The 21,905-nt window shown below is 52.4% G+C and overlaps 1 protein-coding gene across 3 annotated transcripts in view; it reads right to left on the bottom strand.

Moving 5' to 3' along the window:
- Positions 1-2,534: 2,534 nt before the first annotated feature.
- POLR1A (RNA polymerase I subunit A) overlaps positions 2,535-21,905 on the bottom strand; it is a 77,519-nt gene continuing 58,148 nt past the window's right edge. Inside the window, exons 23-35 of one of the 3 annotated variants that reach the window (XR_002805851.2) lie at positions 20,906-21,127; positions 19,966-20,180; positions 17,875-18,042; positions 16,784-16,919; positions 16,153-16,310; positions 11,032-11,158; positions 9,524-9,634; positions 8,587-8,892; positions 7,551-7,751; positions 6,184-6,301; positions 5,497-5,661; positions 4,988-5,140; positions 4,079-4,275 (exon numbers count right to left, since the gene is read on the bottom strand). Coding sequence is in view for 2 of the 3 variants with exons in the window: in XM_070235162.1 (XP_070091263.1) it covers positions 5,040-5,140; positions 5,497-5,661; positions 6,184-6,301; positions 7,410-7,751; positions 8,587-8,892; positions 9,524-9,634; positions 11,032-11,158; positions 16,153-16,310; positions 16,784-16,919; positions 17,875-18,042; positions 19,966-20,180; positions 20,906-21,127 (2,169 nt within the window). In the remaining variant the exon portion in view is untranslated. Of the gene's footprint in view, positions 5,141-5,496; positions 5,662-6,183; positions 6,302-7,409; positions 7,752-8,586; positions 8,893-9,523; positions 9,635-11,031; positions 11,159-16,152; positions 16,311-16,783; positions 16,920-17,874; positions 18,043-19,965; positions 20,181-20,905; positions 21,128-21,905 lie in introns of all 3 variants that reach the window. The other 2 variants (XM_070235162.1, XM_001916192.6) reach the window with 2 other exon arrangements.

Here is a 21,905-nt window from a genome sequence, read left to right as displayed (position 1 = left end):
AGCACCCTTAAATAATTAAGGCTTAACTTTTTTTTTTTTAAGATAGGCACCTGAGCTAACAACTGTTGCCAATATTTTTTTTTCCCCTACTTTTTCTCCCCAAAGCCCCCCGGTTCATAGTTGTGTATTTTTATTGTGGGTCCTTCTAGCTGTGGCATGTGAGATGCCACCTCAGTGTGGCCTGACGAGCAGTGCCATGTCCTCGCCCAGGACCCGAACCAGCAAACCCCCGGGCCACCAAGGTGGAGCGCACGAACTTAACCACTTGGCCACGGGGCCGGCCCCTAAGGCTTAACTTTTAAATGGAAACTTCTCACGGAGCTGCTTCTAAGAAATCCTTGTGCCTCCTGCGGCTGCAGGTGCTCTGCTGGCAGGAACTTCTAAGGGGAACAAGCAACCTCCCTAACATGCTGGGCTGGGAGACGGCTGCTGGACTCCTTTCTGGCTGGAAGCGTCACACCTCTTTCTTTGCTGAGGCCCCAGGTAGAGCTGATCGAGGCCTTCTTCAAACGCCACCCTGTCCTTGCAGACATCTACCGTGGCACCATGAACGCTTTATCATGCACATACAGTTCTACTTTTTGAGGGCAGGGCTCAGATCTTAAGATCTTAGCGGGGAAACCTGGTACCAGAGACTCACTCCTTGAGAAGTCATCACACTGACAGCAGGTGATGGTGACTTGGCACAGTGGAGGGGTTATTCTAAGTCAGTGCTTCTCAACCCTGCTCCATGCCAGACTCTCCGGAAGATCTTCTCACACCCAGGCCACACCTCAGGCCCAGTAAATCAGCATCTCTGGGAGAGGGGCCCTGGAATCAGCCTTTCTAAAAGCTCCTCAGGCAGTTCCAATGCACAGAGTTGAGAACCTCTGTTCTAAGTGGACTTTGGCAAAAAGCGGGGCTTGATGTTGTAGGAATTTTGAAATTTTGGCCACAGCTATTTTGGTGGCTGTGATTAAGGTAAGAGCCCTATCTATGTAAGTGAGGCAGGAGAGAGAAAACTGCACCAGGGTTGGGAGACCTGCGGAGGGCCCACACGTCCACCCCCTGAACTGCACGATCTCCAGCACAGGCGGCGACTGCCCCACTCTCCCTCCAGTGCAGGGCCGCCCCACTCAGGGCCTGCAGAACGGAGAAGTCGCCGGTGGACAACTTATCACCTAACCAGCCTTTAAGGACCAGTCTTTCCTATTACATGAGCATTTTCTAGACTCTACAGCCCCCAATTAAATGGTAAACTCAAAATTTTAAGATTGGCAACCAATAGAGGTACATTTCTTAAGCGGTTCCTAATTCTCGGTAGGTGCTGACCACCTAAGGGCCCCAACACCTGAAGAAAACACAACCCAAATCAAACCACAATGAGACACCACCTCACACCCATCAGGATGGCTATTATATATATATATGTATACACACACACGTATAAATATATATAACAAAACAGGAAATAATTATCAGCAAGAGTGTGGAGAAATGAGAACCCTTGTGAGCTGTTGGCGGAAAAGTAAAAAAGAATAGCCGTTGTGGAAAACAATATGGCAGTGCCCCAAAACATTAAAAACAAAATTGCCATATGATCCAACAATTCCACTTTCGGGTCTAAACCCAAAAGAGTTGGAAGCAGGAACTCAAAGAGATATTTGTACCAAACGGTAGAAAAAAGGTAGAAGCAATCCAAGTGTCTATCAACAGATGAATGGATAAACAAAATATGATACCAACAATAGAATATTCTTCAGCCTCAAAAAGGAAAGAAATTCTGACACATGCTACAACATGAACGAACACTGAGTACCTCATGTTAAGCAAACAAGCCAATCACGGAAGGACAATATTTATCATTCCACTTACAAGAGGCAGTAGTCAAATTCAGAGGGGGACGTTAGAACGGTGGTTGCCCAGGGGCTGGTGAGGGGGAGGACTGGGGAGTTATTGTTGAATGAAAAGTTTCGATTTCGTAAGATGAAGAGTTCTGTGAGTGGATGGTGGTGATGGTTACACAACAATGTAACTACTTAATGTGCGTTCACAATGCTGAACTACACACTCAAAAATGGCTAAGATGGTAAATTTTGTTATTTTATTAGTCTGTGATGGGACCAATGAAGGAGCCTGCACTTTCACAGAAAGTGGTTTATCAGAGTAATGTCCTGAGGAGCCCTGAAAGGACCAGTGAGGCCTGGGAGGAAGCTTCACGTATTTTCTACATATATTTGAGGGTAGGAGACAGTAGAAAGGAATGTTCCAGACTGGAATGGGACAAGATGCTTCATCCATTCCTGTTTTCTTTCTGATTCCGACAGCAAATGTCTCCAAGCCTCACAGGAGTACCTCTGGGATTGCTGAAAGTGGTTTTTTTTGGTGAGGAAGATTTACTCTGAGCTAACATCTGTGCCAGTCTTATGTGGGTTGCCACCACAGCATGGCTGACAAGTAGTGTAGGTCTGCGCCCAGGAACTGAACCCAGGCAGCCAAAACGGAGCACGCTGAACTTAACCACTATGCCACAGGACCAGCCCCTGCTGGTAGTGTTTTTTGGTTTTTTTTTAAAGATTTTATTTTTTTCCTTTTTCTCCCCAAAGCCCCCTGGTACATAGTTGTATATTCTTCGTTGTGGGTCTTTCTAGTTGTGGCATGTGGGACGCCGCCTCAGCGTGGCTTGACGAGCAGTGCCACGTCTGTGCCCAGGATCCGAACCAATGAAACACTGGGCTACCTGCAGCAGACCGCGCAAACTTAACCACTCGGCCACGGGGCCGGCCCCTGCTGGTAGTGTTTTTGACGTGAACCCAGAAAAGGGACATTAAAAAAAAAATTAACTGTTATAAGCAAGCAAGTAGGTAGGACGTTGTCACATGAAGGTGCAAAGCAGGGAGGACGTTTGGGAACAGCAGCTGGCTATGGCACCTCAGGTTCTGAAAGACCTCAGAGCTCCCGTGAAGTCTGTGAACCCCAGCTGAGCATCACTTTCCATTCCTCTTTGATTAAAAAACGATTACGCAGCTTGATCTATCCTCATCAGATTTGGCTTGGACCTACTTGTGGCTCTTCCCAAAAATCAAATGTGCCCTCAGAGAAAGAGCATTTACAATACTGAGAATATTCCAAAGAACGTGCCACCTTAAATGGCAAAGGAGGCCACCTCCAGAGGCTTCCGAACCAAGAGAACCACTGAAACGAGTATGTAATCCCATAAGGGGGACGATGGGAGATTCCTGGCCTTCCAAGATGTACAGGCTCTGAAATGTCTGCTTACAAAGCAGGTGGCTCCCGGGAGAGGAACACGTGGAAAATAAGGCTGCCCAGGAGATGCGTGGACAGATCGGGATGGCAGGGCAGGGAGCCATTACCTCACCTCCAACACAGGTCAGGGGTCTGACTTCACTGTGCATGCTCCACACCGTCTATGTTCTGGGCTTGCTCCTTTACCTTCGTGCCCTCAGTGCCCAGGTGGGGCTGAGCCACAGAACTCAGTGCTTAGGTCAAGCCTTGGGGCCACGCAACCACATGCTCATTTGTCCACTTGGCTACTTTGCGATCTCCTCTGAGGACCCTCTCCCACAACTCTAGCTTGAGAGGAGACCATCAAGTGGTGAACTGGCTCTTTTACTCCCAGAACGCACGCCTTAGCCTGTGGTGTAGGATTCTGTCGCGAACCTTCTTCCTGTACCCCTCAGCTGTCCCTGTTCTTCTGCACCCAAGCCCTGGTGAAGCTCGTCTCTGCCAGGTTCTCCCCAGTGCAGACACAGGAGGCACAGGCTGGGTCCCGCCATGTGTCTGGAGGGAGCAGTGCGGCCACTCTCCCCAGGCAAGACCTCCCTCCCCGCCCCGAAACACAGCTCCTTCCCACTGGCTTCTGTTCTCCTGGCCAGAAGCTGGCTCTGCAAGGGGGATGCCGCAGGGGCAGACTGGGATCTGAGGGGAAGGCCATGAGGGCTGAGCTCTCCCACCACGTCCTCTGCCAAGAACAGGAAGAGAAACCTGAAATGTGACTGTGCTGAAAATCCCAGCCCTGGGCTCTCAAATCACGAATGCAGAAACCACAAACCAAAGGAAAAAACAAAAAAACCCCAAGTCTTTACAATTTTTTTCCTCCCAATAGCTGGTTCCAGTGATGTTTATTACTCAGCTTGAGTTGGAATAACATTAGACAAAAATAGAAACAGCCTCTGGCTTTACAAAGCCTTTGTACACGTCCTCCGACTTTTCTGTTCATGCCAGGGCCCCTCGCTGCTGGTCCAAGAGGCCAAACGACCCTGGATGGAGCAGGGCCTGCAGAGAGGGACACATGTCTCAACACTGGACCGAGAGCAGAGCCAGGCAATTCGTTCAAACAATGCAGCCTGGCTGGCGACTCGAGGTTTGAAGGTGGGGAGTGAGTTGCTGGGGCCCCGGGGAGACTGGCCCCAGACTTAGGGCTGATCTGGTCTAGGACACACAGGGACATGCCTGCCAGAAGGGCCAGGGCCCTGCCCCAGGCGCAGAAGTTGGGTGGGCAGGTCTGTGTCACCCTGTGCTTGGCCCAGAGAAAGAGCTCTGGGTGAAGACTCTTCAGGAGCTCTGTCCCCAGGGGCCGGTGCAGTGGGGCAAGCAGGCTGGGGCGGGGGGCGGCAAGCTCCGAGTTCCCGCTTGTGTGAGCCCCCAGGAATCCTGCCTGCAGTTGCTCCTGCTGCTCACAGCAACGGGAGCTCGCCTCCTACGCTGGAGGGACCAGGGATTTCGCTTCAGAAGCCTCCTGCAGCACAGAAGGCCCGGCCGCCTCGGAGTGACGCAGGGGACTTGCTGAACCTTGTTCATCTCTGATGGGGGGAGGGGCAAACAACGCTGCCGCTTTCCAGGTGAAGCTGGTCCAGCCCAGAGGCCAGCTACTTTGTGGACCCCCAAAGATCACTGCATTGCTCTGCACTGTCACTCTGAAGTGCCGGGACTCTGTTCTCCTGGTCCTCTCATGTGAAGGGCAAGCCAGGCCTGGCCGCACCCTCACCCAGGTCCTCCGGGCTGTCCTCCAGCCTGGGCAGATGGTGCTGTGGCAGCTACTATCTCAGGGGCTGCTTGAGCTCGAACAGGCCGGTCCCGCCCCTGACGACCTTCCCGACCACAAGGCAGGCGGAAGGGGACCTCAGCTCATCATGGGATCCTGGGAGAGACATAAGAACACTGTTAGCTGGTTGAGGGAGAAGTTGGGGGTGACATAAGGGGAGGGCGGGGGTGCTCAACACGGAGGCTGGGCGGATGAGGAACCGCAGAGGCTGATGAGATCACGTAAGGCAGCATCGCTTCCACTTTGAAAGAGAAGGCAGCCCTCTTCCCTTTCCTGCAAATGCAGAGGCAGCTTCCCTGCCTGCTGCCCACCCCTCCCCAGCCGCCTCCTGCAGTGAGATTCTGAGATTTCACTCGCATGAAAGGTGTGTGGAAAGTGCCCAAGGGGCAAGCCTGTTTGCCTGTAGCAGATTCAGGAGAGGGGAGGCCAGGGGCACCTGCCCACGCACTGACCCATCATGGTGGCCTGCTTCAGAAACTGGAAGCTGGTTTCAAATGTCATCTGCTGCAGAGGGGAGGAGTTCGACCGGATCCCAAAGCGATTCAGTGGCTTGTAAACACCCTCGAAGCACATGTAGTCAGCAACCAGGGAGAGGTGGCGGGGGTCGACCGCAATGCCTGTCACACGGGGGCAACATCAGGAAGGATTAAGCAGTGACAAGGGGCAGCTGGAGCAGTGTCATCTGACATAAGTCAGAGCACGGGCTCGGGTGTCAGACCTCAGGCTCCACTCCCAGCTCTGTCAACCACTCATTGGGCTACTTAACCCCTAACCCCGGCGGGGAGCCCCTCCCTTATCCCCGGTCAATCACTGCATCCTGCTCTCCACTTCCACCCAACAGCACGGGAAACAGAGATTCCAGACTTCCAGGACATGAGAACCTAACAGCACTGTTTTCACTTGGGAGGATGGGGCCAGGTCATCAAACAAGGGCTTCCCAGAGGCCAGCAGACGAGAAACAAATGAGGGGGCCTTGGTGACGGGACTCACTGCACAAGACTGAAACATAAGCCCCCCTCTCCACGGTCACTCTCAGGGTCTCCTACAGGCTACCTGCTCACTGTGCCCATACGTCAGTCCCCCTGTGGCGCTGAACCAACACACAGGACCTTCTGAGTGCTGTCCACAGCTCCTCTTACCGTACACAGCAAAGACGTCCTTGATCTCCTTCTCAATCACCCGCAGTGCAGCCTCGATGCCATACGTGCTGGCCATGGCGTGGATGTCGTTGGAATAGAGGCGGCGCAAATCCAGAACCTGTGGGAGGAAGGAGGGATTGATCTGGAGGGCCTGGCCGTCTGCAGGCATGTCCCACCTGGGCTGCGCTCTCTTTGTCTGACAGTCAAGCACAGCTGATGACAAAGTGGTCGCGAGGCAGCCCAGGATCAACGAAAGGAAACAGTGTCGGCAGAGCTGCTGACAGCCTGCTGGCTGGGCCCCAGGTCTGTCTCGTCGTTACCAGAGCCAAGAAGACTTGGTGCCCGCTTGAGAGTCAACAGGAAGAAAGGTATCTTATGGTTTGTTTACTTAACAGAGAGACCTATTTCCTAGGACTGAGGCCTCGCTCGGTAGGTAAGGAAAGTTCCCTAGCAGAGACACAGACACCTTTCCAGGGCCCATGGAACAGACGTGGGTCAGCCAGGCCGTCAGGCTCCAGTTCAGCTGTCCTGGGGGGGGTCCGTGGTGGCTCTGCACTATGGCAGGTCACCCTCACAGGAGACGGCAGACCCTGGCAGCTTGCCTGCCCTTGTTTAAACAAACCCTCTGAGCCTGACACGGAGCTCGTCCCGTCAGCGGCAGACTCTCAGGAGTTACAATCCCTTCCTGCTCTGTCCTCTGGGGAAGCATTTGGTGCAAGGCTCTGGGGTAGAAGAAGCCTTTGTGAGGGGAGACGTGTACGAGGCAGGGGGGCTTTGTCAGCTTGGTGCAGACTAGGGGAAAGTGGGCTAAAGGGGTCCCAGCTCCTAAGTGTTATGTGGGGAAAACACTTGTGCCCAGGGGCTGAGAGCATCTCAGAAGGTTCTGGGAGACTCAGTAAAGTGGGGGCGGGACCAGGAGAAACAGCTCAGAGGAAAGGACAGACGTGCTGGTGGAGTAGGTGGGACGGGAGCATGTGGGCCTCTGGGCCTGGGCCCAGACAGGGGCTGACAGGGGCTGGGCCTGGGCCACCTGTGCGCCCAGGGCCTCCTTTGCCAGATAAACTAAGCAGCTCCCAGGCCAGTGACTCAGCAAATTATTTCTTACAACTCTACTTTGGGAAGGTTTTAATTTCAAGGAAAAGAGATTGTACTTAAATTAGTTCAGGAAACTCTGGGTTAGATAAAGTTAAACAGGTTTCTGTATTACAGGCCTTAACTAGACTCACGTGCGTCGTGGATCCCAAGAGGTGGCCCAGGGCACCAAACGTGGTGTGGGGACACTGGGGCAAGAAGTGCGAGTGGCTCAAGAAGGGCCAGCATGAAGCCCCTGTCCTGGGCGAGCAGACACCTGGAGAGGGGACACACACCTCAGCGTACTTGAACAGCTCCGGGAGGTTGATGCCCTCTGTGTTTAAGACAAGCTCCTTCTCATTCCTATTGTTGGTAGTTTCATTCAGAAGGCACCTTGTGATGCCCTTGGTCGTGTAGACGACGGCGTCATGGGCCAAGGACACCACCAGGGAACTCATGTCGAAGTTAATCTTCATTAGAGGGAGCTTTACCGTCACCTGCAAGAGGAAGCAGAGCTGGGCCTGGGCCCGGGAGATAGCCACCCCAGCCCCACAAAGGAGCCAGCGGCCCCACGACCAGCTTCCCCAGGAGACTCCTCAAAACCCTGTGAGGAAACACCTTGGCTAGGGCAGGTGACCCGGCTGGCTCGAGCCGGGCGGGTGGGTCTGCACGTGTGAACTCTGGGGGGCTCAACCAGCCACACAGCAGCCATCTCTTGGATTGGGGTGAAAATAGAGGAGCAACATTTTCACAGGTGTTGGCGAGAACAGTGACAATCCTGTCTGCTCGTCATTGCCCTTGATACCCTTTCAGTCACCACAAAGCACAATACGCGTGGTCTCGTGTCTGTAATCCTGGTCAGTGATTCTTATCTACACTACCATTTGGGAATCATGGAACTGGATCAAAGGAAAGGACAAAAAAGCCAGTCTGCGTGTAGACGCCCAGGCATCCAAACCTGCCAGCCTTTAAGAGATTGTGCAATCGCGAAGCTGGTGACCAGGGGCTACATGTGTAAGGAATGGAGTATTCCACTTGCCTCTACAACCACTTTGATCTATGTTAACGTAATTGTACTGAGATTTACATGAGGTGACGTAGTTAAAAGTACCTGTAGGGCCTGGCAGGTCAGAACCCCCCACACACACTGTTCTTGACAAATCAGAGAGAAGTGGCCCCCCAGGAACTGAAAGTCCAAAGTGTGGGGCGGTGACTTGGGGCAGAGGGTCCACAGCCGTCGCTAGGTTCTTTAAGGGATTGGGATTAAAAAGACAGCAAGCTACTCTCACAGGCCCCTCCCTGCCCACCGCCCTGGCCGCACACCGCACTGACCTGACACCACAGGTTCTCCTCCGTGTCGTACTGGTAGTCCTCGATGAACGAGTGGGACTCACGCACAGCCTGTACCCGGCGCTCCACGGCCTCAGCTCCTTGGGGCTCCCGGGTGCGGGTGGGTTTCCGGGGCTGTGTCAGGGGGGCAGCAGGAGGCGAGTCCTCCTCGGGGCCTGAGCCCACCTCTTCATCCTGCTTCTGGGCCTTGCGGGGGCCCTCCCCACAGACTGGGCCTTCCTCCTGCACATCGTCATCATCGTTTTCCTCCCCCTCCTTCTCCTCCTCTTCTTCGCTCTCATAATCCACCTGGCAGGGGAGGAGCACAGGCTGTGTCACTGGGGCCCACCATCTATCTGAGCTTTGCCTGCGGAACAAGCCCCCTGCAAAGGCCTCGCCTGACTGGTCTGGCTGCTCCACTGGCCTGGGCTGCTGTCCTCCTTTCTCCCGTTGCACCTTTCCCTGGGAATGCCAGCCCCTGGGTCCCCATGCCCCTACCCCAAAGCTCAGCTTCTCACCTCAAGCTGTGTTTCCTGTGAATTCTCTCAGCCCCTCTAAACCGCCCTCTGTTTGTAGCAATCATGACAGCAGAGGACTGGTGTGGGGGAGGGGAGGGAGGTATTATATTTTCATTACAAATACAGGAGGCAGCCTGACATGGTCTCCTTGCCAAAGGCCTCTGGGTCCTCGAATCTGATTCAAATCCAGGGACAGCCAGACCCCAAGGGCAGCCCTGGGATGGCCCCTGTCCAATTCCTGTCCTGTGAACACCATCTTCTCAATGGAGAGGTGTGCTGGGCAGGTTGGTCTTGCTTCAAGGTTCCTGAAGGGTCCCAGCATGACAGAAAGCTATGGCCTTATGCACCAGGGAATGATCCCTCAGGCGTGACAGAGGAGGGATGTGACTACAGTCCCTTCACTCCTGCCAGAGTCCCCTCACCTCCTCCTCTTGCTTCTCCTTGCGTTTGGCATCAGAGGCATCAGCGTCTCCCTCCTCAGCTTCAGCATCCACAATGCGTCCCTCTTCCTCCTCATCCCCTTCCTGTTCTCCCTGTGGTTTGCAGACAAGAAGGAAGATTAGCTCCAACACCCAGTGCTTGGTGAATCCATCTATCCACCCACCTACTCTTCTACTCATTCACCCATCCTGCCACCCACCTGCCTAGCTCCCCATCCATTCACCCATCCATTCATAACACATCCACCTACTACCTTCCAACTATCCATCTGCCTACCTTCCATCCATTCTCCATCTACCCGCCCACCAGTATCTACTCTGAGCTAGCCCTGTATTCCATGACTCCTTCTCCTTAGTCTTCATCTTTACATGCACCACCTGCAAAATCTTGCATTTTTGGAAAATTTTTTTAAAAGTGCCTAGGATTTCCAAATCATTAAATGAAGATGGTACAAAATATTGTTCCAAGTATTTGTTTTAGGTGTAGAGGAAGAGAAAGGGTTGCCTTGGTGGAATATTGAGTATTTCAAAAACCAAATATTTCTATCTTTCTCCTTCTGACCTTGGCTCCTAGATTCTTATAGTCTCCTTCTGGGTAACTTAAGAATTAAGCCTAGGCAGGCTTTCAAAGACAGTTCGTGCCCATTTATGCTTCAGTCAGCCAACCGGTAGACCCCCCAAGGCAGAAGACCTAGCAGCCTCTCTGACCTAGGCGAGTCCCTCATTTTAGGGAAGAGGAAACAGGCCCAGAGAGGAGGTGACATAGCTGAGATCACTGAGCCGGGTAGGGGCTGCACGTACCCGTCTTCGCTGCAACCTCCACCCAAGCAGGCTCAGCATGTCGGCCTGTTACTGTACAGCCCTACACACTGCTGGCTCAGACGACACTCAGAGACCTGCCCCCACAGTTCCCCTGGGTCTCTTGGCAGATGAGGTACTATCATTCCTGGACTATTTTGCCTACAATGGTTTTTCCCTGACTCCCTCCTTTTTTGTCACTGCAGGCCAACTTCTCTGCTTCAAATGCCTCTGGTCCCTGCCAGTAACCCGTGGGCCTCAGTTCACCTGGCCCAGGTAAGTCAAAGGCAGAGTAAAATGAAAACACAGAAAGAACTTTCAAAAGCCCAGCAGGTACCATTTCTTTGAGTCTATCCTCAGGACAAAAAGTCACTTTCAGAGAGGTCCCTGAGAGCAGGCAGATGGATGATCTGAGGCCCGCACCCAGGGCCAACCAGACCATGCTCTCTGGTAGCCTCCCCTGCACGGCCCACCACACCCAAGAGGTAAACACTGTTCCTCGGCTCTCTCAACAGCAGATAAATGCTGAGGCTAGTGGAGAGATGGCCACATCAGGAAGGGGGTGGAGCAGCGCTGGGAACAGTCGCAGCCTTCCCAGGAAAGAAGACTAAGCGAGCTGCAACCCTACGCACCTCCCTGCCCTGGGACCCTCCCTGTGCCAGGCCCAAGGGGCCCCTGGGGGACTCACTCACCCGAATCCTCTCTGACTCCCCAGCGCTGTCTAGATCCCGCTGAGTAGCTCTGCGAGTGTTGACGCTTCTGAAAGCTGATGCTTTATTATTCTTCTTTCTGATGGCTTCCATCAGAATTTTAAAGAATCTGAAATGAGAAGAAAGCCGTGCAGCCCTGTTCAGTACCAGCATCTCCATTCTCCCCTCACTGAGGGGGCAGAAGATCTGTCCAAAGATCTCACGCCCACCTAAGGTGATGCTGGGGACTACCCATGAGATGGAGACCCAGCCTCTCCTATCAGCTCGTTTGCTTTCCCTCTTGCTGTTTCTGAACAACACCTGGCAGGTCAGAAAGAACACGGCTCCGGAGCCCACCAGGCCTGGCGTGAACAAGTGCTCTGCCACTCCTAGGGTGCGTGGCTCTGAGCACAACAGTCTCCTGAGCTTTAGCTCCCTTGTCTGTAAAATGTGGGTGTTAATATGTACCATGCAATCTCGTTGTAAGGATTAGAAACAACCCTGCGTCTGACACCTGTCACAGGCCTGGCAGAGTGGGTGCCCAGTAAAGGACAGTTGTTGGTGGTGGGTGGCTGTCGTCTAACAAGAATGGCAGAATCTACAGTGGGAGCGGGGAGTCCGCGCCAGGACTAGGACTTTCCCCTGCCCACCGTCCGCCACATCTCCAGAAAATAGCATTGCTTGGGCCTGACAAGTCCTGTCTCCTGCGCCCAAGAATTCGATGAAAGAACTAAGATGCGGAAGAGTTCATCAGAATTTCAAAGGCAGTGATCTTACTTTGTGGCACTAAATCACGTCAACAGGTTAGAATCAGACCAATTTAAAAGAACCAACCTGAAGCAGAGCCTAGGGGGTCCTTCCTGGCCCCGCTCCTTCCTCCTGAGTTATCCATTTTTACGTTCCCTTAGGGCCTCACCCCAAACCCTTGCCCCCTGCTCCCTTTTTCATATACAGCAGCCCCCCCTTATCTGCAGTTTCACTTTCTGCAGTTTCAGTTACCCACAGTCAACCTCGGTCTAAAAATATTAGATGGAAAATTCCAGAAATGAACAATTCATAACATTTAAATTGCATGCTGTTCTGAGAAGCATGATGAAATCTTGCACCTACCCACTCCGTCCTCCCAAGTATGTGCATCATCCCTTTGCCCAGCATGGCTACGCTGTATGTGCTACCCACCCATCAGTCACCTAGTAGCCGTCTCAGTTATCAGATCAACTGTTACGGTATGGCAGTACTTGTGTTCAAGAAACCCTTATTTTACTTAATAATTGGCCCCAAAGTGCAAGAGTAGTGATGTTGGCAATTCAGATACACCAAAGAGAAGCCGTAAAGTGCTTCCTTTAGTGAACAAGGTGAAAGTTCGCAACTTAATAAGCAAAGAAAAAAATCATGGGCTGAGGTTGCTAAGATCTACAGTAACTCTCATTACAATATATTGTTATAATTGTTCTAATTACTAGTTATTGTTGTTAATCTCTTACTGTGGCTAATTTATAAATTAAACTTCATCACAGGCATGCACGTATGGGAAAAAACATAGTGGATACAGGGTTTGGTACCATCCGCGGTTTCAGGCATCCACTGGGGGTTTTGGAATGTATCCCCCCAAAGAAGGGGGAACTGCTTTTAATCATCTAAAGTGTCAGGTTCCCTAATCATCCAGCCAGCTGTCCTGTATTCTCTGAGTGTCTCCGATGTGCCTGTCATGTTCCTGAGGGCAATGCAAGGATGAAAAGACAGGAGCTGAGAGCCTTGCCTGGAGAAGCAGGCAGGTCGAATGTTTACGATTTGGTTTATTAAACACAAAAGACTGCCACTCTCTCTGAAAGAACAGGCTCAGGTTCAAGTCCCTGTGCTGCTGGAGGAGGGCCCTGATCTCACCTGTACAGTGGGGACCACTCCCACCACACCCCGAACCCACTGTGCTAAGTGGAGGAGATGAAATGAGGTGGAACAGGGGTGTGGACAGGACCGCCTGCTGCCTGCACCCAGGAGCTGCTCATTACCTCCCTCTGCTGGGGTGCTGCTGCTTGAATCATCCTGCTCCCCTGGCCTGTCACTGATCGGAGGCTCCTCCCCCCAGTATTTCAAGCCCTCACAATAGGCCTCAACCCCAACTCCCCATCTGCTCCCACACACCCCTGTGCATCTTTTAGGCTCTTGTTTGAGCCATTTGCTCTGCCAGAAATTTCCCCAGCCCCTTATCCACCTGCTGGAGCTGCACCCACCCCCAAAGGCAGGGTGAGGACAGCTGTAACTCCCCCGAGAGACCTTCCCTAATGGCCCCAGTTAGGAATCCTTCCTACCTTGCCTGCCTCTTTTGGTGAAGAGGACTGGTGGAGAACATGGGAGAAGGCGAGAAAGCAGAATAAACTTGGGACCAGTAGTGGTAGACATGTTACCAGTGTGCCAAGTTCTCCTGGGGGTGCCAACAGTTTGCCCTTCTGTGATTTTGCCAAGAACAAGGGAACTGCAGGCCCACGGTGACTTCTCTGTGAGGGTTGTGCTATCTGTTAGAATGTGGCAACTGACAGTGAACAGGAGGGGGAGGCTGCAGAGAAACCTCCCATCCCACATAAATAATTACCAACAGAGAACATGACCCTTGGCTGTTTCTGAAAGTGCCTGGCAATAGCTCCACCACCTGCTGTTTGCAAAGTTAGACTCACAGAAGCTGTGTTTGCAGACTGCCAACTCGGTCACTTCATGGCTGGGGACCAGAGGCCAGAACTTACACCCCAACTCCTAGCTCAGTGCTCTCTCCACTTCATCACCCCCAGCCCACCTTCCAGATGATTTACAGAAATATCCAAGTGACAGGTGCCAGTACAGATATTTAGGGGACCTTCAGTGTGATGTCTCCAGCTGGGGAAGTGCCCATGTCTCTATTTTCCTTTGTGTCATATCTACGTCAAAACAGTCTCATGATTCCACAGGTGGGAGAGAAGAAGGAAAGAAAGGGAGGGAAGAGGGTAAGAGAGAGAAGAGGGGGTGGGAGAGCAAGGAGGGAGGGAGGAAGGGAAGGGAGAAAGGAAGGAGAACAAGCTTCCTGGGGGAAGGGGTACTCTTTGGAAAGCACACTCACATTTCCTTGTGGTCTGTAAGAGGCCTTCGTGTGGCTGCTTGGCTGCCCAGGCCTGACAAAGGCAGTCCAAGCCACACTCAGCTCACAAACTGCTCCTGCTCTCATCTTTGGCCCATTCTGCTGAGGTCACACAGTGGCTCCACCAAGAGCGACTGCACATGGCCTTGTTTATCAGAGCTTTTCAAGTGCACAAGCAAAATACAAACTAGGAGTTGATAAAGTACTTCACTGCTGGGAAGAAACCAGGGTTGTCCCTCATCAAGAATAAACTTTTAAAAAGTGATAGATTTTCAATTCCTCAGATAATGTAAGCAACCAGAACTCGAAGCACAGCCTGGCCCGTGCCCTATGCTGACCTACTTGCAGGCAGGCCTAGGCCTCAGGTGAATGGAAATGGGGCAGACCCTCCAACTCCGCTTGCTTGTGATAATGCTCAAGGGGCCACATGATCCTAATTCCCATTTCTGGGAGAAGAGCTGCCTGGCCAGCACAAACACGTGGTGCACTTGGGAGTTATGTTCCTCCCAGTTAATTAATGAGCCGGCAGGCTGATGCACAGATGGGTCTCCTGTGACATGGCCCAGCACCACGAGAGCACTGGGCTGCCTGATAAAAGGAACCTTCTCCACCCAGGTGGACAGCGATGCAGGCGTTCCTAAGGCCTGGCCAGCGACAGCTTCACCCGGGGCTCAGGTAAACCGGGGCAGAGTTGGCCAGGCCAGTGACCCCTGTCCAAAGGGCTGAGTTCACATCCAAGCTCATCTACCATGATACCCACCATCCTAAACACCTGCTTAGAGAGCCAGCCTGAAGCCAATTCACATCTCCAGGTGAGAGGCAAGAAGAGGGCCAATGGCAGAATAGTCACTTTCTCTTGGCCACGCTGTCTCTAGGACTTGACTACAAGTGAGCATCACTCAGTCAATGTTTGTGGGATGAGTGAATGCAGTGGACTTTCTGCCTCTACCCTGCCATCAGCTCTCATTTCTGAGCAGCTCTGGGAGGACCTGAGAGCTGGCCTAAACTAGAGGCAGTGGTCAGTGGTCTGTGGCTGACAGATGCAATCTATTTGGGCCTTACCAGGCTTTTAAAAACATACAAATTAGTTGATGTTTAAAAATTAGGAGACTTCTTATAAAAACAAAAATAAGCAACCAAACAACCAAAAGACAGGGAAAAAAAGGGTGGAAGGGCTTCCTCTTGTTTTTTTTTTTTTTTGAATCAGAAGATCTGGACCCCCGGCCCACATTTCCGGCCCCCTGAGGCAGCTTCTGCACTCTCCAGACTGACGGGAGCCTCCCAACCTGCATCACTGGCCACTATTACCTGCCAGGCCCACGGCCATTTGAGTTTGCAATCAACAATCTAGGGTCTGCTGATGAGTCAAAAGTGTTTCACGAGCTCTTCCTGGCTTGCCCCAGCCCCAGTATGCCCACCCTCCTACTCCTGTGCACTCAGCATTGTGGCCTGTGCTTTTCAAACGTCCAACAGTAACTTGAACTTGAGACAAAAAGGATGCTCATTCTCCCTACCAGAAGGGAATCAGAATTTCTCTGTAAGAAACCGAAGGCACAGTTATAGAACTGGGGTTGAAGAGCAGCATGCCACAGTATACCACTCATTATTAAGAGAGATAAATGTATCGGGAACCACATTATACTGCTTGGAACCACATCATGCCAAAAACTAACACCACGTGCTGGTATGACATCACAGCAGCATCACTACAACAGGCTCCATTCTCTTTCAGTACAGATACTTCCACATCTTAAAGCCTACAAACCTGAGAAGATAAGACTCATCAACCAGAGAAAAGAAAAGGTTCAAGGAGTGGTGGGTGGTTGAGGCAGTCATACCCACAAGCCAGATCAGGGGTGAGATGTCCAGATCAGGCTGCAAGACCTGCTGTTTTCCTAAACACTTCCCATGAAGGAGGACTAATCTGGGCAAATGTACACTTTCTCCAGGAGTCCTGTGGCCTGGAGTGCTCAAGGTCAACAACAAAGTCAAATGACCAACGTAGCTTGTGTCCTGACCTAGTTTCCATGAAGTGCAGGATGTCCTCAGGTCTCAGGCACTTCTCCTGCTGGTAATACGCATGTGGCAGGAACTGAAATCGCAGCTGGTACACCCGGAACTTGTTTTGCTTTTCTCCCATACAGAAAGACTCCTCGACATCAATTTTCTGCAACACCTAGAACCAGGTAGACAGAGAATCCAACTTGCCCAGGTCCCAGTGGACTGTGCATTACAAGTGGGTTATGGGAAACCCAAGGGTTTGTGGGGACACGGTCTGGGGCCACAGGCCAAAACCCCAAAGAAACTCCAGTGAGCTCTGCAGGGGTGGATCCCTTGAGGGGGCCCAGAGATGGCAGGTCACCTTCAGAGAATGACCAGAGGCTGGAGGGAGTGGGCTCCAGTGGGGGTGGTGAGCTAACCCAGGAAGCATTTTTATTTTTAAGGCACATGAGAATGCTGCCGAACTAATGATTACTTTTCAAGCTTCCTGATCCATCTGTGCTTGGCACCTGGCACAGAAAGCTTCCTCTCATGAGTGGAAGTCTGGGCCCAGGGCCCAAGCAGTCAGTAAAATCTGTCCTTCTAAGATGGGAGGATGCAGGAAAATGCCTCCACCCAGTCTGCAGCGGGTCCCAGGGAAACACTTACCTCCCCTAAGCACACCCTGGTGAGCTGCTTCTTCAGGCTTTTCACTCTCTTCAGTGCTTTCTTGGTGTTGAGCACAGGCACGCTCATCATAGGCGTTTTGATGTTGGCGCTGGCCACCATGAGAATCTCCCTCAACCTGTCACAGAACCAGGGCACATGTGATCATGAGAGGTACCCAGATTCCTATTTGTGGGAGGCCTTTCTTGTAAAGATGTCAGAGTTCTTCTGGGATCTGAGAGAGACCTTGGGATCTTGCAGGGAGCTACGCTGGATCAGTCTCCCAGCTGTGGCCCTGTGTGTGACAGCGAGCAACTCTCCTGTCAGTTTCCTCCAGTGGAGCTTGGGCTCTTCAAGGACAGGGCTGAGTCTTGTTCTTGTTTCCTACGTGTCTTATATGCAGCAGGTGCTTACTAAGAGCTTACTGAATGAATGAGCAATGCAGGAAAGGTAACTAGCATCTGCAGTGCTCCTTCTGGGCGCAGGCACTATGCTCCAAGCCTTGCCCATGAGCTCAGTGAGCCTGCACAGCCCGACTGCAGGGTGGGCCCCCGCCTCCTTTCCACACGTGAGGATTGGGAAGCTGAGGAACCTGTCTGAATCACTCTGCCACAAAGTGGCAGGGCCAGGCATCAAATGCAGGTGAGTCTGACCACCATACTCTTCCATCTGGCCCAGTGGCCATCATCCTGCAGGGTGCGTACATTTACCTCAAGGGCCAGGACCCCTCTGGGTCACGTTCTAGGTGAATAATGCCCCCAGAATTGGGAAACCAGGTGGCCCTGCATGGGGCTTGTTACCAACATCCATTCCTGAGTCTTGACCACAGGAGAGTGCAGTTTCACAAGCATCCTTGGGTAACTGTGATGTACGAGTTGGGAGAGGGATAAATGGAGATTCTAAGAGGTCTGGGCACTGATCCAGCCACAGAAACCAGTTGGGCTCTGGAAATTCCAAGCCTGATCCCCACTTTGATGGGACCTGGTCACACTCTCACACAGACACACATACACACTCTCTCTCTCACTAAATGACCTTTTCCCCAGGAGGGGGCTAGGACAGACCCCACCCCATCCACCCTTGTGGCCCTGCACCTTGGAATGCCCAGGGTGACATTCATCTCGCCTCTGCCGGCAAAGTGGAAGGTGTTCAGGGTCATCTGTGTGGAGGGCTCCCCGATGCTCTGTGCAGCCAGCAGCCCCACAGCCTCACCGGGGTCACACAGTGCGCGCTGCCACTTCAATTGCAGCAGGGTCCTCAACCTGGAGACGGGGCAGGGATGGCAGCAGTTAGGAGCAGAGACACCATCTGTCTGTCTGTTAGGACCTGCAGATGCCACCCAAAACCAGGGTGTACGGAACTACTACCTCTCCCTCTCCGGGCTTGTTTTTCCTAGGCAAATGACCCTTCTCCTCCTTACATTCCTGCTAGTGACCCTGGGATGTCCTAAATTACGCAGCACAGATCCCAGCTGGGTGGTTGAAGCTCTGGATGTCCAGGCTCGGACAGTTCACGTTCACCCTGAGAAAGCCACGTGTTCACTCTGCGCCAGCTACTACAAGCCCCCTAAGCAGTGAGAATTTCTGAGCTCACTGCTCACATTTTCCTATGTGAATTCTTTTTTCTCCACTAGCTGTGACAGTTTGGAGAGGGCTTAAAGCTCCCGCTGTACAAACTAGGAAGAGGTTCCCTAAGCAGTTCTGGGGATATAGGAGAGGAGGGAAGAGGGTGTTTATTTTCTTAATTAGTGCCAATGGCTGCAGGCCACATGGACGTATGCACGCCATACAACTGTGTAATTTAGCAACCATTCTTCCTATGAAAGCTGGCCCTTCTAGTATAGCCACAGGAATGCTGTATGACCCCAGCCCATGGAACAAGGAAGGGGCTCAACAAATGAAGATTAGACAGACAAATGTGTGAATGCAGAGGAAACTAATAAAACTACGTTTCTATGCAAGTTCTTTTTAAAAGTCAGACTTTTTGCTAATGGGTCTTTTCTCCCAATTACTTCAAACCAGCAAGTTCTGAGTGCATGGCAGGATTGCTGACAGCAAAACCTTCAAATACTTCCAAGAACTTAGGAGGTGCACTCAGAATTTGCTGCTTGCTAACAGGTTCCCTGCAAGAGCCACTGAGGCAGAACCGCCTCCTCCTCTCAGCCCTCTGAAACCAGGTGATGCTCCCTGAGGCTAACCTCCCCCCTCCTGATGAAGCACAGCTGGAGGGAGGCCGATATGGTCCTCCTGAAGGTAACCGCCAGCATCCTGAGCTGCAGGGAGGCAGGGGAAGAGGGCAGGCGGGTCAGGGTCTTGCTCTTGCAGCAAAGCCCTGCTGGCAGCTGTGATAACGCAGCATGATGGATTCTATCTGGGAATCTCTAAGGCCTGGCTGGAGAGACCACTTTAAGGGGCAAAGAGAGAACCCCGTCCCTCCCCTCCTGTTCCTCCACTCCCTGCACCCTGCCAGCCTCTCCACACACATGGCTGGCTTTCACCCGTGCAGGACGAGCAGCCAGGCTAGGGCGGACATCTCAGAGGCCTTCCAGCTCTGCAGGCCCAGCTTCGAGAGCTGAGTGGGAAGGATCCCCGACAACTGCTCCAAACCCCCAGCAGGCACTTCGATGTTTTAACCCATTGTGGCTCGGTGCTGGTTCAAGCCTGGCTTCCCACCCACCTAATGGACAGGATTTTTTTCTTGTTTAATCTCAATTTTTTATGTGTGAACAAGTCCAAGCTGAGGACTATGTGGTCCTTCTTCCTTAAAACTTTGAAACTCAAAGCTCAAAGGATCATGGAGCAACCAGATCCAACCCTTCAGGGAAGGCTGAGACAGTGAATGATGTGCCCTGGGACACAGCTGGCAGCTGCTGAGTGGTGACCAGACTCCCTGCCTCTCAGTCAGCCACGTCCACCACACCAAACTCAAGACACAGACCATTTTTGCAAGCGTCTGTCCCAGCACTTTTCTCTGTCTTGGCCCAAATTGGGGGGGTCCACTCCTGCCTAGCTGCTCTTGCCTGTCCTGAAGCTCTGAGGGCTTGTAAGGTGCCCCTTTGGTTTCACTTCCCTCCCCCTGCTGGAGCCTCAACCCCAGGAGGCTGCCACCCTCTTCCAGAGTGGGTAGGGAAGGGCCTGACAGCAGTCTCCTCCTGCACATGTTGTGCAACAAATCAACGTCATTACCTGTCGAGAGAAAGCTCTGATTTCTCATAACTCCTTTCTGCTTGAGATGCCCACTCGTGACTGTAGTCATCCACCTTTTTTTCAAATGTTTCCGACACTGATGCAAAGTAGATGTCTGGGCGCCAGACAGACAGACTGGGGTCAGGACAAGGAGCCGCCTTTTTCTGGTATTTCCTTCGGCTCTGCTCATCTAACTCGCCCCACATCCTCAACATCTGAAAGAAAGGACAGGACTCAGCTACACTGGAGGACACCAGGACTGGGCTTCTCTTCCTGGCACATCCAGTAGGATGAGGAGGATGAAAGACACTGGCTTCAAACAAGAGGAGGGGAAAGACACAGAGATCTGACTGCACTGAGAAAACCCTCTCAACAGCTCAAACAGGGAGAAACTGAACCCATCCCAGGGCGCACTGCCTGACCCTGACTCTGAGCTCTTCGTCCTGGCCCATTCAACAACAGGTAGCTGACCATATGAGCTACTGTCCAAACTGGGATTCTTTCAGAGTAAAACAGGCCACTATTAATAACAATGCTAGGATGAGAGCCATTGCCAAGACCGTCCTAGGCCAACAAGGACACAGTCACCATGAGCCAGGTGGCTGTGCTGGATCCCTGTTTGCCCCCTATCCAGGCTTTCACACACTCAATGCCCCAAAGCTGTCCCACATAGACTGCTTCAAAGTGCTCCCTGCCTCCCTGTTCCTTCCCACCTGGGGTGTTGAGGAGCCCAGGGTACCAACCCATGAGCTTCTCCTGCTCCTGTAAAGAGTCTTCTCTTTAACTTCCTATTTGGTGCCACTTGTTACCTGACTAACAGTGAATGAAGCTGGATCACAGTGTTATACCCTCTATTAGGAAAACAACCCCCCATTTCCTCAAGCCCCGACAGATGCCTGTATGCACCAGGCAGCGGGGATACAGCCGTCCCCCGCATCACCTGGTGAGTCCCGGGGCTGCGGCCGTTCTGGTTCCCACCCTCGACGTTCGAGGCTTTCACAGCTGCCTGAATTTTCTGGGAATAATTCAAGAAGGCGCCTTTTCTCAGCAGGATGTTGGGATGCTTGCTCTGCCATTTTTTGATGGCTCTGAAGTGGCGGAGAGCTTTTTGGGGATCTGCTCTGGATAAAACTTCATGGAGGTGCTTCGATTTCATTATCACCTAAAACAAAAACCGCATACACAGACCCAAGAGATGAGGGTGTGCCATGAGGGCTACGTCACACAACTTCACAGGACCAAGATGGTCTGTGTGGAGCCCTCACGTTGCCTCTCGGGGGGCTGGGCACCCACTGCTAACTAGGGCCCTCGCTTTGTGCAAACCAGACTTGGGAGCTGGTGGTCTTAGGAGCTGAGGGGGTCACGGAGGAGATGCCAGCACACGCAAAGCCCCTCCAGAACACGGGGAGTTTCTGGGAAGAAAGGAGGAGGGGAAGGGAGGGCGGGAGCTTTGGGACAGGCGCTAGGATGGAAGGAGGCAGCACTAGAGTGCAACCTTTAATTCTGCCCTCTGCTGCATGACCTTGGACAGGTCATCGTGGTTGCAGCATCCCAATCTTCCAAATCGGGAGACTGCTCAGTTAATGGTGAGGGTCACTCCTGGGGCAGTCAATTAAGGCATAAAAACCACGAGCTTGTGTGTCAGACAGGCTTCATTCAACCACTGGCTCTGCCACTGGCCGGCTAGTCACTTCAGCTCTGATACTCAGTTGCCTCCGCTGTAAATGGGTAGAACGCCCACCTCCCCATGCTGCAGTGAGGATGAAACTAGATGGTATCCACAGTGCGTTTCAATTTAGAGCCTGGCACACAGCAAACAGCCCCAAATGATGGCTGTTCTAGAGAAGCATGTGCATTCCTGCCACCTCTCATGAGGAAAGTCCACAGAGGGGCCAGGAAATGTCACGTTTCAAGGTATCGATGAGTGCTTTATCAACTCT

Source organism: Equus caballus, chromosome 15, assembly GCF_041296265.1.
Source record: "Equus caballus isolate H_3958 breed thoroughbred chromosome 15, TB-T2T, whole genome shotgun sequence".
Taxonomy (NCBI): domain Eukaryota; kingdom Metazoa; phylum Chordata; class Mammalia; order Perissodactyla; family Equidae; genus Equus; species Equus caballus.
The sequence above is the reverse complement of the archived record's forward strand: the minus strand, read 5'-3'. Positions and strand labels throughout refer to the sequence as shown.